This window comes from Pteropus medius, unplaced genomic scaffold, assembly GCF_902729225.1.
Source record: "Pteropus medius unplaced genomic scaffold, Ma_sr-lr_union100, whole genome shotgun sequence".
Lineage (NCBI taxonomy): Eukaryota > Metazoa > Chordata > Mammalia > Chiroptera > Pteropodidae > Pteropus > Pteropus medius.
Window position 1 is genome coordinate 614420 of NW_024345601.1, and position 17886 is coordinate 632305.

The following is a 17886-nucleotide window of genomic DNA, read 5'->3' on the forward strand; positions in this document are numbered from 1 at the left end:
GGCTTTCTATAACTGGTCAGCTTTTTCTACAGAAAAATACCCTCTGCCCTCTGCGTATTCTACAGTAGCCAATCTTATGGTTTTATTTTATTTTTCTTTTCAGCCTCCAGAAGAGCAGTTGTTCAACATAAGGAATAAAGAGTGAGTGTTGGAAATCCATCAAGACCTTTTTTAATGGGGCCATCTGCTTGCCCTTTGGAAAAATCAATGAATTTGATTTTTAGACAGTCAGTTCCTTAAGCCTGAAAATATTCATTGGAATACCATGGGCGACAAAGTCTACCCTTTAGCCCTCATTGATTTCTCTGAAGTTGGCCAGATGTTGTCACAATTTCCTCATAACAGGGCTGGGGAAGTTCTGTGGTAGAAATAGCACCGAGGAGCTTGCATGATCACCTAGGAGCTTGCATGAACCATCCACTGATGGCTGCCAATGGGACAGTATTCCAAGCAGAAGATTTTTATTTTTTTAAGACATACCTCTTCTCAGAAACAAATACAAATTCTATAACAAAACTCAATGGTCCAGTAGAAATCTAGTGGAGATGCCTCTATAATTTGGAACATTGTAACTTATAACTTAATATTTTGTCCTAAGATTAACAATGAAAACCTCCCCAAATATAATTGGTTATGAAATCTATTGCTGAGTGGGGCTCTTTCTGGGGCTGGTGGGCAGGGAAGCACGATCATTTCTGATGGATTAGAGAGAAGTAAACCTGGGATGCTGGACACTGGGGAGAGTTTTGCCCAAAGCATATATCTTGGAGGCCCACAAATTCCAGCACCTCCCCAGAGAGTTGGGTGCAATTTTACTCATCATGGAGAAGGGTTCAGGCCCCCCAAGTGCCAATCTATCTCTCTTCACACTGTGATCTGCTAACCTCTTCCTTCAGCCTTTAACTTCAACTTTATTTCATTGCATCATTATTTCTGTGGCCTAGACATGCCAATAAGACATTAACACTACTGGAGAGCCTAAAAGGGGAATTTGATGAGAATTTTATTTCATCATGAAGATTACAGGCAAATTACATAATAGCTTTCTGTTCACCAAGGAATCTCTGGCAGAGAGGACTATAATCAGATAACCCAGTGAGAGGGGAAGGGCACTAACTTTTATTGCACTCCTTCTAAGTCCAGGTGCTTTATACAGATTATCTTAGATAAATTTATCCTAGGCAACAGCCTTGTGAGGATTGTCATCCAACAGAAGAAGAAAGGGAGACTTAGGGAGGTTAAAAAAGTTACCCAAGATCTCAAAACCAGAGCTTAAAAGCAGGCAGACACAAGGCCAAAGTCTAGAATCTTTCCACTGATGAAGTACCAGCTTTAAATGCAGAATACCTACACCTCTTACATCAACTCCTGAGACCTGCAGAACAGCAGGAGAAGGAGTGATAGTAGCTACCTAGTGTCTTAGAGACAGGAAGAGGTTCATATGGGATCCCTGAATAAACCAGATCCCAAACCACTCAAGGCCAGTCTTCTTTATCCAGAATGCAGTGCTCCCCATGTTTAGAGAGAAAGGACTGTCTGACAGGACAGTCCTGTGTGCAACAGGAGCCTTGCCTTTTGTTCAGTGCTGCAGCTTAAAGTTTCCACTTTGAATAGTTCAAGCCCTCACCTAGCTATCAAGGTATGTAGGGCTGACCTGTCACCTTCGGTCTGTACCAGGGAATAGCCAGATGGCATTCAGGCTTATTCTGTGCCTCTGGCTGACTAATCTACCCAGGTACAAGAGTAAACAGAGAGCTTAAGGACACCATATGTCCCTGACTCATCGTGCTTGACAGAATCACCATCATTCTACATGGCATATGCTCTCCTGGGCCAAGGTGGGAGGTGGGTTGGAGGAAATATGTCTTAAAATTGAAGGTAGAATGATTAAAAAAAGAGACATATATAGGGAGTGTGCATCTGTTAGCCATATCCTAAATAATATTTATTTTTAAAACATGCTTTCTTTAACAGTGTTCAACTTCATTCCTTCCTTCCAGTGTCCAGCACAGTACTTGCCCTCGAGGATGTGAATTGAATGGAAATGTTGAATTCTTAACCCATTTTCTTTGATTATCAGTCTGGAACAGATTATCACCCTAAAATGAAAATGAAGCTGACTCTAGCTTAATTTAAAGGATCTCCTGTTGAGATTGGGACATGGCATCCCCATAGGGTGCTTGTTTCTTCTAACCTCTTCAAAGCCTACCCAGGAGAGCCCAAACTGGAGAGCCTAAAAGGGGAATGTTGGAGGTGAGAGTCTTAGAGTCATCTGTTGAGAAAACTGGAATGCTTCTAAGGATGGGCACTCAGCACTCATTAGAAAGATAATGGCTCATGAATCTTCCATCACATCTGTTTCTTGGTCAACTAGAGTAATGGGAATATGGGTTAGTCAAGGCCCAAGTCTTAAGTGCAGGTCGTGGAAGCATTGAGGTTGAGGAGTTATGTTCAATTCATATATTTTCCACATACAGGGAGATGAAATAACCCACCTAAGATCATACGGTTGTGAGAAGTCCAAATGGATCTAGAACTTGAGGTCTCTCTATGGGCCAGTGCTTATGTTGAAAGACAGAATCCAGTGAGACCTCTAGTGTCTGAGTTACCCTGAGCCATGTGCTAAGGGACCCCAGAGGTGGATGTTTGCCTTTCATACTGAAGGCCTTCAGGCTATTATCTATGTATTATAACTAAACCAACAAGAAGGTTAAGAATTATCCAGAGATGTGATAACAATGAGTCATTCTAGACCAAATCTTTAATACTATTGAAAGCTTTTCAGCATTCATGGCAGTTTCTTATTCTCTATCCCACCCAATCCTGAAAAAATTGTGAAGTGAGTCTAATTACCATTGCACAGATGAGAAAATTGAGACTTTGAAAGGCCAAATAATCCATGCAAGGGCCCACTATGAACTGGACAGAGATGAAATTTGATTTAAAGATAGTTCCAAGGCTCTATTCATAATCTTTAGAAGATAGTTCTTAGTCATATGAAAGCTTATGGATACAGACTGGTGTATGCCTAAAATACTTTGAAAGCTTCTGTACAAGGCAGCAGATCGGTAGGGCTGGACAAAGAAGGCCCAAATGGAAACATATAGGAGTGCTTACCTCCACTCAGTACTCCATTTGTAAGCCTCCTCCTATCTTGCTGGTCCTGCCACAAAAGACATAGGAGTTTCCCAATTTTCTTTGTCCCCCCACTCTCATAATGGAGCCCGTAGCTTTTCTTTTAAAGCTAAGATTCCAGCTCAAATTTAGAAATACTCATAACACTGGTCCATGATAATTTATGTTTACTCTTTAGAAAGCTAGACTCAATCACTGGAACACCCATTTATTTAATAGAGTGAAATTGCTTTTAAGAAATGAAATTTTAGAAAAATATTCCTCTCAGAAGAGGCAGGAATAAAATCCCATGGCTTCTAGTCCAATAGAGTGGAATTTTATCAAGGGTAGAGAGTTGACACACAAGTTCAATCCAGCCTTACCCTGGTTGCTGCTGCTGGGGAGAGGTAAAGGAGGCACATACTAATAACTCTTACAAATGAAGCTCTCTTCATTGGAAGGGATATTTGGAAAAGGAACCACTTTGAAAAGGCTTATGCTAATATAAACCAAATATATTGGAGTCCCCAAAGAACTGTCTCCTGCCTGACTTCTCTTTAGAACTTCATATTTGTGATTTTTGTGTCTATAGTGGCATTTCCACATGCAGATTTGTTTCAACTGGCACCTTTTAGGTGATGTTGTCAGTGTCCCACGTGTATCCCCTTGACACTTGGCTTTCCAATGACCTGCACAAGATACCAAGAGCTTCCTCCTGGGGGACACCTTTCTTTCTTCCTGAAGGCTTTCTTAGGCCTCCTGAATCAGAGGAAGTCAGGAATCAATGGCTCCTTGATAATTTGTGAATAAATGCCCAGCTCCCTAGGTGGAACAATTCTGATGCATGTTCTTTGTTTCTCTCAGAGGTCCCAGCAGGGGTGACAACATTGCTCCCCGACCCCAACAATAACCTGTACAATTCTACGTTTGTGCCTTCCTTTCTCCATCTTGTTTCCCCACTTACCTACAATGTTTTCACAAAGTGACCTTCCAAATATACTACTTACAAATGAATTCTTCTTTCAGAATTAGCTTTTGGGGAACCCAAATGAAGAAACTTTGCATACCTGAAACACGTTTCTCTCCCTTCTGTTTTTCCCATCTTGATTAATGACAATATCCCAACAGCTCCCAAACCAGAAACCAGAGGATTGTTTTTATTCTCTTTCTTCCATATAGGAAAGCCTATCTTTCAGTTGGTCACCAATTCCTATGAATCAAACCCAAAAATCTTTTCAATCAGTCCTTCCTTTACTCTCAATTGTCAGCAAAACTTTGAGAAATTTTAATAGCTTCCTAACTCCTCTATATATTTTTAATTTATTCATTCTCCAGTCAATTATTCATAGTTATATGACTTATCCTTTAAAAACACAAATTGACCATGTACTGTTCTACCTAGAAATATGGTTGCTTACCACTGCCTGCAAAAGGTCCAAGCTCCTTAGCTGTGCACACATTGTTGTGGGCAGGCCCCATTCTGATTCTCTTTTCATAATGGGCTTCCTCCCACAGGTCACCCACCATTCATGGTCTACTTGAAAGTGTCCAAATAACTTACCTTCTTTGTTAACATTGGGCATTGCACATGCTATTTCTTGACCTTACAACGCCTTTTTAGTTCTTTTGATCTGATGAATTTTTATACATCCTCAAATAACCTAGTTGAAACTTCCGTTGCCTGCCCCTGACAGACACATTAGAGAGGTCTTTCTCTGTCTTCACACTGGTATTATCATACGAAGTGCTGTGTGTTTTCATATACATGTGTCTTTCTTGCCACTTTGCTTGGTCTCCTTCAGCTCAGGAGGCATTTGGATTTCCATATTTCATGCATATTCTGTCTGGTACAAAAAGTGGGTGTTCAATAGTTATATCCTTCCAGGTGCTTAGGTCAAAAGCTGGGCATCCTTGACTCTTTTTTTTATACCTCACATATTCAATGCATCAAGATATCCTGTTAGTGCAACCTCAAAAGTACATATAGAATTCTGCCACTGCCTACTACCCCCAGTATTTCCAATGTGCTCCACCATTACCTTGTTCCTGCGTTATGACAGGAACATCCTCAATGGCTCCTTTGTTTTTGCCCTTGCCTGTCTACAGTCTATTTTCAATAAAGCAGGCAGTCATCCTCTAAAAATGTAAGGTGATTTAAGTCACACCCAACTTCCACATTTACCAATGACATTCCAATCTCACTGAGATTAAAGTAAAAATTCCTATATGCTCAGCTCCACTATCCTACTGAGATCGTTTTCCCCTCACCCCTTCATCTGCTCTAGTACCACCAGCCTCTAGTCCATCTGGAATGATCTCTTCCCAGTATGGTTTACAGCCTCACCTCTTCCATGTTGTTGCTTCAATATCAATGTCTTAATGAAAACACCAAATTTACAGTGGTAGTCCATTTGCCCATATCTCCTTCATTCCCTCTTTTTTTATTTCCATAGCACTCATTGGCTTTGTACACTAAAATTCACTATTTCTTATTTTTATTGCTTACCGGCTATCTCTGCTCACAAAAATAACCTTACAATTGCAAAGAAATGGTGAATTTTAGAAGCAGCGTCTAGCTCATAGAATGTGGTCAGTACCTTTTCCCAAGTGAATAAGCCATTGAATGGGTACAATTTTTTTTTTTTTGAAATAACTTGAGTATCACCTTAGGTTTCTAAGAAGCCTTTGCAAATGACATGTTCTTTGTCATTTTTTTTCCTTTTTTTTTTTTTTGGCGTGAACATCTGGGTCTGTCTCCATCGGCAAGATGTCCAGTAATGTCCCCGCGGATATGATAAATTTGCACCTCATCTTGGTAAGCGGGAAGACAAAAGAGTTCCTGTTTTCTCGTAATGATTCTGCCTTAGACATTGCAAAGCACGTGTATGACAACCCGCCAATGGACTGGGAAGAAGAGCAGGTCAACAGTCCAAACGTTCCACGCCTTATTTATCAAGGATGGTTTCTACATGGAAATGTCACATTAGGAGCATTAAAACTTCCTTTTGGTAAAACAACAGTGATGCATTTGGTAGCCAGTGAAATGCTGCTGGAGCCAAACTTTCAGGGTCAGAGGAATCGGGAGAAAATGGGGGAGAGTAATTGCTGTGTGATCCTTTGAACGCCGCCCGCCGAGTGTGCTGTGCTGTGGCCTCTGTCCCTGTGCTGCCAGGACAGAGGGGACCCACGCCGCGTCGGGGACCACGGAGTCTGCCTGTAAAGCCATGGATCGAATCATGACCCTGTGACCACTGTTGTCTTTTCTCATGAAAGTAAAAAGAACCAAGGACATTTTTCACTGTAATTTTTTATTTCTAGTATTTTTGTTTATGTTAAGCAGTTTTGAAATGTTGGGTTTTGAGTGCAGTCAGTCTCAATGGGGAAAGTTAACAAGTTATACCTTTAATAGCAGAAATCATTTTGCCGCCACAAAAATTATCACCAGACTAACAAAGCAAGCGTTCCAAGTACAGTTTGCACTAAAAATGTTTGACGTTATTTTCTTTTAATTGAACAAATAATATTTGTTAATGATATTAAAAAATAATATTTGGTAAATATAGAGTGAATTTGATAAATATAGAGTGATATAGAGAAATTTAGAGTCAAACTCTAAAATATAATTAATCTTAAAAAGAAATAGACAAAATTAATTTTACTATTTTATTTAATATATTCAAACATATTAGCATGTAACCAAAATAAAAATATTAATAATATTTTTACTTTCTTGCATATAAAATCATCAAAATCTAGTGTGTATTTTATAATCACAACACATCTCAGTTTGAGCCAGCAATCTTAGAAGTGATTAATAGCCACAAACTTTCAAGTGCTTAATAGTATTAAGTATTTTTAGACTGTGGCTGACTGTGGGAACTGAAACTGCAAAAAGTGAAACTGTGAATAATAGGGGGCTACTGTACCTGATTCAGGTATTGGGAAACTTTTAAGTGTCTCTGGAACAAATTGGGTATGTGAATCTATTATTTTAATTGTAAGATGAAATCTAAATATAGATCGAGTGTATCTGATGTGAATTTAGTATTTATATTGAGATGCACACTAAATGTAAAATTCACCCTAGATTTCTATTACTTAACTTTTTTTAGGAAAAAAAATATATCTCATTAATACTTTCATATTGATTATATGTAGAAATTATGCTATTTTGGATATACTGATTTAAATAAAATATATAATTAATTTCATCTGTGTATTTTTACTTTAATATGATTGCTAGAAAATATATAAAATTATATATGTGGCTTCCATTATATTTCTATTGGACAGCACTGATATAATAGATATATATATCGAACATATACCCACAGAGTATTCATTTTAAATTCTCATAGAACAAAGGAAGCTTCAATAAATACCAAATAATCCATATATATAGATTGTACTTTCTGATCATAATGAAATAAGAACAGTGAGTAAGTTTTAAACATCTCCTTGGCCCATAAAAAAATGATATATAACATACATTACATAGTCATTGGAATTAAGAGGAAATTTTAAGTATATTACAAAATATTTAGAAATGAACAAGAATGAAAGTGTCAAATGACAACTTTTGTGGCCCACAGCTAATGTAGCACTTAAAGTTTTGCATAATTTTGAATACATTAATATTGAAACCAAAGACCTAAGGGCATAATTAAAAATATTATGAAAAAAGAGAAAATAAAATCAAAGCAACAAGAAGGAAAGATGTAAAAGAAGTAAAATCAGAAATCAATGAAACAGACTAACCCCCTACTAAAATCAAATTCTTTGAAAAGTGAGATGACAAAGGTGAGCATGAAATTCTATACACCCATAAACTTTATAATTAGATTAAGTAGACAATGTCAACCACACACACAAAAAGCAATTCTTTACTAGAGGAATCAAAGAAAAGAAGTTGACATGAATCAAAGAAAGCACTTCCACTCCCCAAAACATGACTGTCAGCAGAGATGGCACTACATCCTTCAGGGATCTGCACATGTTCCACACTGCATATGAAACACATTCAGGTAGGTGCCTATGTAGTGAGTGGTTTGGGAGCCAGAACACAGATGGAAGATCAAGGGGAAACAATAAAGTAAATCAAGAGAAGGGCCTTGTGTGAACACGATGTGCCATGGCCTGGGTATCATTATTTCATTTCTTTGCACTTGAGGAGATGTATAAAGTTATAAAATATTATAACTTTTTTTAATGTTATAAAATAGTTTGGCATGACTTTCCTATCCCATGCTTTTCTCCTTTCTTGAATTCCAAAAATATGATAACAAAATTTAGCACATCAGTTCCCATTGGTTTCTCTCATTCTGCGGTTTCTAAATAGAAAGCTCTTTAGAGATGAAGTGGCTTTTATTTCTCCAGGATATATTCTCAGAGCACTAAACCAGTAGTGCTTAGCTGCTACTGAATGATCCTACATGACACCTGATGCTGAGTAAAGACACTGAGGTCTAGGGGTGTGTGTGTGTGTGTGTGTGTGTGTGTGTGAGAGCAGGAAGGGGTGGGAGAGAGAGAGGCAGAGAGAGAGAGAAAGAGAGAGAGAGCCGGAGAGAGAGCCAGAGAGCTGCAGAGAGAGCCGAGAGAGAGAGAGAGAGAGAGAGAGAGAGACTGAGGGGAGGGATAAACTTTCTTGGTTTCTTCTTTGCTTCTGAAGATACAGTAAAAAAGGCTAATTTTAGGACTTATCTGCTGGGCACAGTATCTTAATTTTATAGTTGGAAATCATCTAATTTAGGCAGAAGAATATGCTTAAACTAAATACAGCAGTTGTTCAAAGAGCTGGGGTGAGACATGCACCACCTATAAAAGAGGATAAAGAAATCTGAACTGTCAGAAATACCCAATTGATCAAGGCATCTCTTTTTCCTAATGTATCCAGATAATGGTCATACCCTCCTTTACGCTGGATCTGTAGGCACGACCACAGGGCGTATCCCCACGGCATCAGTCACAGGCTCCCTTTGTGAACAGCAAAGAGGGGCAGTAGGTTGGAGCCTCCGCTTCACCAGCTGACTGCCAGGTGCATTTCCATTGGGCGCATGGGCCAGGTTGAGCTCGATTTGCTTCTGTACATAAAGATAAGAAGCCAAGGGCCCCTTTCAAAAGCAAACATGTTTAATTTGCACCACCACCTCCCCATGATTCACCGGATGGAATTTACGATGGCATTAACCCTTTTCCACAAAAGTAGCAAATGAATCAGTTGTAATAGGAAAAATAAATCAACAGCAGATGCGCTTTGAAGCCCACAGGAGAGATTTCACCAAGAAGGCCACCACCCATCTAGAGTGTCCCCTAGAAGCAAGAGTACAGAGTGGTCCAGATCTTTTGAGGAGATGTAACTCCAACTGTGAGCAAAACAAGTCTTTGCATGTACCAAGTCCTACGGGCCCCTCTCAGCAGCGGGAATTCAGACAAAACTTCAGGAATGCTTTGCGGAGCAGCTGTGGTGCATTCAAAGCAGAGAAACAGCCTTAATCTTTGCAAAACTAACAAAGATAAGCAATAGCTTTAGCTGGGTTGAAATTAGCCAACACACGGCTACACAATGTCCTTGTTGACCATTACCCAGGCTCTGACCGCCCAATGGCACTGTTCAAGTATGCTGGCAATGTTTAACAAACCATCTGTCTTGTACCTGTTCCCACTGAACAGGAGCCTTTGTCTGAACCCTGGCCTCATCCAGCATGTCTGCTCTCTCCTCACCAGTGAAATCTCTTCATTGCACTGTATTAATTTCACAAGTCTCTTGATTATGGTTTGTTCTTTAAGGAGTGGCTGCTGCAGGAGACCAGTTTTGAAAGCGGAATATGGATCTTGTCTCTATCCATCTATTACTTTACATACCACCATGTGCATAAAAGCCTTACTTGGTTATTTGATTTTTCCCTGATTTTTCTTCTGCTAAGAAGAATTTCAGTATTCATTCAAATTCCACTGCTTTTGGCTTTATTTTCTATTCTTGTTAATTGTTCTTAAATTAGAAAACTTTTTTTCTCTCTCTTTCTGAGGTATATATTTTTTTTATTGCTCAGAAAAAGTATTTCTGCTTAAATAGCACAATTTCAGGAGTTTACTGATTATGTTACATAAGTGTTAGGCTGAACCACTTGAACTTACTGTTTTCATAGGTCTAAAACAGTCAGATATTTAACATTTTCATACGGTTCGGCATATATATTTCCTTGTAAAAGTGACCACTCGACTTTATAGGAGTGAGAAGATAACTAAACGTGGTTTTCATTTTGTAAAAACAAAAAATTTATCAAGCAAAATTCTCATTTCAGAATTTATTTCTCCTGCTCTGCTTTGGCCTACTCAGAAGTAAAATGTCCCCATTTTCTTTTTCCAGATGTCACCATATCCACATAATTATGACTATCTCAGGCATACCTTCACAATGGCAACAGAGAGACTCACCTTTGCAGTTGAAGCAGTCCTTGAAACTCACCCTTCAGGCCCTTACACCAGCAAACTGGAGACTGAGGCCTGGACACCAGGCACCACCCAATTGTGTTATCCCTAGCCCTCACTTGAGCTCTCAAGACAAGAGATTCTTATCTATCGAAGGGATTAGATTTGTTAAGAGGTTAGATGCTTGGGGAACTTCAAAACATGTAGAGTATAAAGTTGGAAACAACACGGTGTTTAGAGATATTGGAATATATATGTCTACTTCTATGTCCTAGCACCACAGCCTCGGTTAGACGGTCCATCTTTATTTCTTTGTTCTCATAGGCACACCCTAAGCACAGGCCTTTAGAACAGATAGACCTAATTGAAAGAATTCGAATACTTATGTTGTCTTTCCAGAAGAAATTTGGAAAACAAAACAGTCATCTTAAAGACAGCAGTACAACAAATTTTGTCCTTAAATCTAAAGTTTTATTGAAGCCAGGAAGCAACGCAGAGGTGGGGATGGGGGAACCTCTTCAGATTTTAACTCACAGTTTCTTAACAAAGGGAAACAACTGTGGGAGTGTTCTGCAAGATTGGTTGGGAGCTCGAGGAAAAAGGAATTCCTTCATATATTTAATCTCATCTTTCAATTTCAATTTCAGTATACATTACACATTTTGTAACTTAACCTAATCTTAAATGTATGTTGTATTAATATATTTTATTACAATGTACATATTGCTCATTAACCAATAATATATATTTATATAATATATAATCAGTAATAAAATTATATATAAATAATATGTATAATTTATTCATGAACATATTAATTCATCTGACATCTAGACAGTTTCTACTTTTAGGCTATGGTGTAAAATGCTATGTACATGTGTGTACATGTATTTGTTTGAGTCCCTTTTTCAGTCCTTTTTAGTATATATCTTGAAGTAGAATTGCTGTGTCATTGGTAATTCTATGTTAATTTTTTTGAGGAACTGCCAAAGTGCCCTCCATAGTAGCTACCCCATTTTACTTTTCCTCAAGCCTTGTACAAATTCCAGTTTCCTCACATCCTCCTCAACATTTATATTTCTTAAAAAAAAAAATGTATAGCCCTTCCAGTGGGTGCGAAATGATATCTCATTGTGGTTTTGATTTGCACATTCCAGGAGTGGTTTTTGTTCATAGGACTTTTGGAATGAATGTCAAGGACAAGAGTATGCACTCTGCTGTTTGTAAGGAATGATCTGTGGGGCCCTCCACAGGCCCTACTGGCATCTCCTGAAAGCCACCATATGGCTGCAAGTTCTGATACTCAATAGAGTTCTACTTCCTAAAGGACATCATTGCTACAAGGAAGAGGAGTGGCAGTAAGGGGAATAGAAAAGAGTTCTTAACTCCAGACAGTGGAGTGGGGTCCTGGAGTCCAGAAAGTAGAGACAGCCAGGCTTTGAGAAGTCAGGAGAAAGAGCACATTGCCAGGCAGATGATCCCATAGTGGGCCAGAGTCTGAAGCCTTAATTAGATGGGAGAGCACAGAAGTATGTTCTGAGTTCCCAGGTCAAGAGGCACATCCTCATGCAAGAGCAGGCAAGAAAGCATGGAATACAGTGAGATCTTGTGTATGGGGAGGCAAACGGGAAATGTAGGGTCAAGACAGAGATCTTGGGGTCCAAAATAGATGGGCAGGTATACAAAGAAATATATCTGGGAAATATCCCTGCTCATAAGCCTGCAATTGTTTCCTCTGCCTTAGGTTTGAATGGTGGTTCTCATCTTGACCTCTGATTAGACTCACCTGGGGAGTTTTGAAAATTCCCAGTAGCCAGGCCAATGAAATCAGATTCACTGTGCGTAGCACCCAGTTTCAGTATCTTGATGGTCTCCAGGTGATTCCAATAGGCAGCCAAGAATGAGAAAAAAATAGAATTTTAAGTTTAAAAAGTAGACTATTAGATTGTTGTTTTATTATAAAAGAAATAAGGGCACAGTAGAAGTTTGGATGGAATAAAGACGTTGGCTGAAGATGCCATCTGTAGCCTCATGGCCTTACAGTTGCTATATACAGTACGGCCTGAGCCCAATTTGGGACTCCAGTCTTGGAAGGGTGGATGAGGGCTGGGCTGCTAAGGACACACAGGATGTGATATAATTTCTGTGTCCCCAGTACTGTGGCAGACCTTGTGAGGGCTGCACTCAATAAATGTGTGTAGAATGAGTGAATGGAAGCAGGAGGCATAAATTCATGAAAAGCAGCCCAAGACACGGTCCCTGCCCTCTAGGAACTTACAAAGGGGCAGTTGAATAGGCATTACAATGACAATAATCAGATGGCAATAATAGTTCCTGCATCAGTGGCTCCGTGTGTCTATGCATGAAACCCTGCAGCCAGGGAAACCAGGGGAGGGTTTTTGAAAACTGGTAGCTATGGCTTCTCTTATCTTTATTAATGCCCTGTAAGGCACTGACACACTGCCCCATCTTGATAAAATGGGTAAACAGGAGTAGAGCAAAACCCAGCAAGGCAGGTTGCCAGTGGTACCCAGAGCCCACTTGGGTAGTCACAGAGAGGTCAGTGAGAATGGAGAAAACTCTGCTTCTCTGGGAGTTATTCTGTCAATTGTTTGATTCTTTGCTTATTTGTTAAGTTTCTCAAGTTCTCTACCCTGCATATAAATTAAGTTAATAAGCCAAGATCTCTTTGCCAATTAGAGCTTCCTCCTCTGAAATGGCAGGTGTGATACAAAGAAAACTTACAGGCCATGGGAGAGCTTGGGCTTGTCTTGTTGTCAACTATCTATAAGACCTTAGGAAAGTTTTATAACTTCTCTGACCTGCAAAACAGGCAGCAGTTTCTGTTCTGCTTTTCTTGCCTGATGGTTGTACAAATTCAGAAAGGTGGAATTACTGATCCAAAAGGCATCTTCTACTTTTTAGGTGTTTTTAGCCTCCTTTTACTTACAGAGCTGGAGGTCCACAGGTCCCTCAGTCACAGAACAGCCCACAGGTAAGTTGTATTGACTTTATCTGGGCTACGGTCATAACCCCTGCCATGTGTCACATGCTGGGTGAAGTAGGTAGCCACCAGTAGCCAGTAGGGACTAGATTTCTACAAGGATACAAAAGAACTGTTACACACACAGCTTTATTAGCCACCATTGCTATTTTAATTTCTCCTTGTTTTCCGTCTCTCACAGATAATTATCTTTCCTGTTCAGAGAGAAAATAGCCTTTTCCCTCACCGTCTATTCCATTTTTTTTTTTTTAATTTGTTTGGTTTGTTTTGTTTTGTTTTAAAAAAATCCAGATCAAAATGTGTTTGTGTAACCTTAAGTGGCTGGTAAGTCAGTGATGAAATTAGAGTGAGACCTTGACCCTTGCCTGCCAGCCTAGGTCCCTTTCATGAAAGAGCACTGCTGAACTATTTACTCTGAGCCTGCAGAGTGGCTGTCACCATGTGCTGTAGAGACCCAGTGTTGGGCTGGCAGGAGTCAGATCATGACTAGCTTGTCTACAGGCCATTTGAAGAGCTGGTATCTCAATTAGCTTTCAATTTTTAAAAATTATTTTATACTATTTTAAGATTTTATATATGTTTTGTTAGCTATATCACAGTATTTCTCTGTGTACTTTTATTTCAGAAATGAATTTGAAATCCCAGCTCTTTTCTGAGCTTCTTGAGGAGAGAGAAGCAATAGATTAAAATATAAATTTTATTGGACCTGGGAGAGAGAAGCTACAAGATTTGTCTTAGCTCTGCTGATAAATTGGTCTGTGACTTACTAATTCTTCTCTTTGGGCATCATTTTTCTCATCTGTAAGATGAAGAGGTTGCACTGTTCTTGATTTCTCAAAAATTTTAAAAAGATAAATGCTCCTATTTTCAAATAAATTGTTATGCACAGACCTCAATCTGTACAAAAGAAAAGAAAAGGAAATATTTATTACTTTAAGAACTAGCTGGTATAGTAGTTCTTAGTTTATATTTATAACATTTACTTATCATAAAGTCAAAGAGAATAAATAATATAATTATTTTATGGTTAACATAAATATGCAGCTTTTATTATATAAAAAGTTAAACTGGGGGTCTTAGATGACAATTGCAAATCATATCAATTTCAGCAAACAACTTTTAAAATCAATTTTATTGGTTGCACAGTCCATAAAATTTTGATTTGCAGCACTGAGTAGTTGCAAGTAAAACTTCTGAAGAACAATCTGCAATCTCCAGCTTCCTCAGTGACAAGGAAAGGACAGTGGGAGCTGCATTCTGAGGCTGCCGCCAACCTGCTTTCACATGGTGGGGTCTCCAGTACACAACTCAGTGGAGTGTGCATGGTATTTTCAACTTCAGTTTTAAAATTATTTCTAGAATATAAAAATAAGAATATAAAAAAAGAAGCAAAGGAAATGATTTGGGGGCTCCTCAAACACATCCCAGGAAAGATAAACAGAAAAATTTTAAACCCAAGCTGTCAGTAGCTGATCTAGACAACAAATATCTGGATGAAAATATAAAAATATTTTGACATTGGTACTTTATTTTTACATTAGCTATGAAGCGTTAAGACAATGAACTGTTGGTTTTTTTTTTTCCATTTCAACATGTGATAAAACTTTTTATATTATTTGATTTTATTTTTAAAATTAATTAATTAATTTTTTATGGTGACATTGGTTAACAAAATCCAATAAGTTTCAGCTGTACATTTTAACAGTAAGGCATATATATATATATTTACATTGTGTGTTCACATTCCATAGTTAGATTTCTTTCTGTCACCACATATTTGACCTCATTTACCTCCCTCCTCCCATCTTTCCCCTCCCCTCTGGTAACCACTGGTCTATTGTCCATGCCAATAAGTCTCTGTTTGTTTGTCCTGTCCACTTGTTGCTTTTAGGTTTATATCCCACATAGAAGTGATACATGTGATTTTCAACTTTTTCTGTCTGGCTTATTTCTCTTAGCATGATTATCTCGAGGTCCATCCATGTTGTCGCAAATGGCAGTATTTCATCTCTTCTTATGGCTGAGTATATATTCCATTGTATATATGTACCACAGCTTCTTTATCCAATCATCTATTGTAGGACACTTCAGTTGCTTCCATGTCCTAGCCACTGCGAATAATGCTGCTATGAACATCGATGTGAAAATATCTTTTCGGATGAGTTTTCAAGTCTTTGGGGTAAATACCCAGTAGAGGGGGAATTGCTGAATCATATGGTAGATCAATTCTTAGTTTTTTGAGGAACCTCCATATTGTTTTCCATAGAGGCTGTACCAATTTGCAGTCCTACCAGCAATGTATAAAGGTTCCTTTTTCTCCGCATCCTCTTCAACATTTGTTGTTACTTGTCCTGTTGATTATAGCTATTCTAACAGGTGCGAGATGTTATCTCATTGTGGTTTTGATTTGCATTTCCCTAATAGCTAGCGATGATGGGCATCTTTTCAAATATTTGTTGGTCATTTGTATGTCCACTAGGGAGAAGTGTCTGTTCAGGTCTTCTGCTCATTTTTGGATTGGATTGTTTGGTTTTTTGTTGTTGTTGTTATCGAGTCGTACAAGTTCTTCGTATATTTTGGATATTAGGCCCTTATCAGAGGCATTGCTTGCAAATATATTTTTTATTTCTTTTTTAATCCTATGTTTATTAGGATTATGTAATGTAGCCTTGTGGGTCCATTTCTGATAGAAGATCCCAGAGTCTGCAACAAATTAGTGCTGAAATGATTCTTTTCTCCGCCCTTTCTTCTGGATCCTCACGCTCCTCCCTCTCACTACCAGGAAAAGAAAACTTTTAATCAAATACCTTGGTTAGGTATTTGCACCTAAGATGCCCAGACCATGTGTCTGGTCCCCAGAATGCTAGGGTCAGTGCTGTTGCCATTTTCTTGCTCCCTGCAATGCCTACTTGATAACACTATTAATTTCTGTCACTTGGAACAGAAGGCATCAATTAGTTTTGAGACTGTGAATGGTATTGCTGACTTTGTCAAAGAGAGATGCTTTCTCTTTACCTGACAAGAGGTGGGTCAGGGGCAGAAAGAAATTATTGTGTAAGCTCTACCTCTGCAGTGCAAATGCTGCCATGTCGATCCCAGCAGTCCAGACTCTTGCAATCCGGCCCCTGGCTTGATAAGAGCTGGGCTTTGGGAGACAGGGGTGTGTGGTGTGGGGGTGATTATGTTGACACATAGGTGACTGGCACTGCAACACTGTGGTACCACATCATATGTGCACTTAATGCCTACAAAACCCACTCCTTAGATAAGAGAGAGCAAGCAGGTCCTGCTTGTGCTCAGCCATCATCCCACCGAGCAAGAGGGGTCACCTGCAAACTCTGCTGCGCCCTTGGTTTGGATCCCCATCTGTTTCTCCTAGCATGAGCATCTTTTTGCACCAACTGTTCAGATTCTTGTGTTTGGGACAAATAAACACTGGAAATCCAGCCAATACTTCACCAGCTGCATGTGTAAAGAGATAACCATTCTTCTTGTGCTGGAAGAGAGATGGGAAAGGTTGCACTTACTGAGACACAATATAGAGTTGTCTTTCAGGGTAATTTCAGATATTTTCAGGCATTACTTTTAATCATAGTCATGCCTTACTCACCTACTTTAGAATTCACAAGCTGCAACTCAACTGTATTTAGAGCAAAAACAAGACAATGTCGGCAGAGGCCTAGAAGAATTATCTGCATATTCAATACATGTGCTGCCTTGATGCCTTAAGTCTCTTCACTAAAGATTATGAAATTTTTTTAGCCTGTTTAATGGAGGTGATTTGGTTATGCCTAGAATGTAGCAGCAAATAGAACACTGCTTTATTGTGGGAGTGAACACACGTGTACACATGCACATGAGACATATAAAAAAGTAACACATGTATATGAACCAGATAAGAAAAGAGAAAGGATACCTGGAGATGAAACTGGCCAATTAAAAAAAGCTCTACAGACAACGGAATTTTTCTAGAATACTCTATTTCTAAATTTGTGATTTCAAACACTTGTTTATTTAATATTGTTTGTAATGATGGAAAATGTCAGTGTCTAGGGCAGCGTTATCTAATATAAATTTTTGTGATGACAGAAATATTCTATATCTACCCCATCCAGTGTGATAGCCACTAACTACATAAGACTAACTACATATGGGCTTGAGCACTTGGTATGTAGCTTCTGTCACAGCACAGGTCTAGAGGTTTGAGCTCCAGCAGAGTCTACATTGGGGTTTTATAATCATCAATATCTGATCCTACCTTTTCACTAAAGCTGAATTCTGAATCTCTCACTAACATTAGGACTCTGACTTATGCCAACATTTCTATGTTACTTTGAATC

At 38.8% G+C, this 17886-nt stretch overlaps 1 protein-coding gene across 7 annotated transcripts in view; it reads left to right on the plus strand.

Moving 5' to 3' along the window:
- Positions 1–7257, plus strand: part of LOC120611839 (ubiquitin-like protein 3) — a 54819-nt gene extending 47562 nt beyond the window's left edge. For 3 of the 7 annotated variants that reach the window (XM_039874347.1, XM_039874345.1, XM_039874346.1), the window contains exons 2-3: positions 104–141; positions 5878–7256. In XM_039874347.1, the coding sequence (XP_039730281.1) occupies positions 5882–6235 (354 nt within the window). In that variant the 5' untranslated portion in view covers positions 104–141; positions 5878–5881 and the 3' untranslated portion in view covers positions 6236–7256. Of the gene's footprint in view, positions 1–103; positions 142–2000; positions 2254–5877 lie in introns of all 7 variants that reach the window. The other 4 variants (XM_039874344.1, XM_039874343.1, XM_039874348.1 and 1 more) reach the window with 3 other exon arrangements.
- Positions 7258–17886: the final 10629 nt, after the last annotated feature.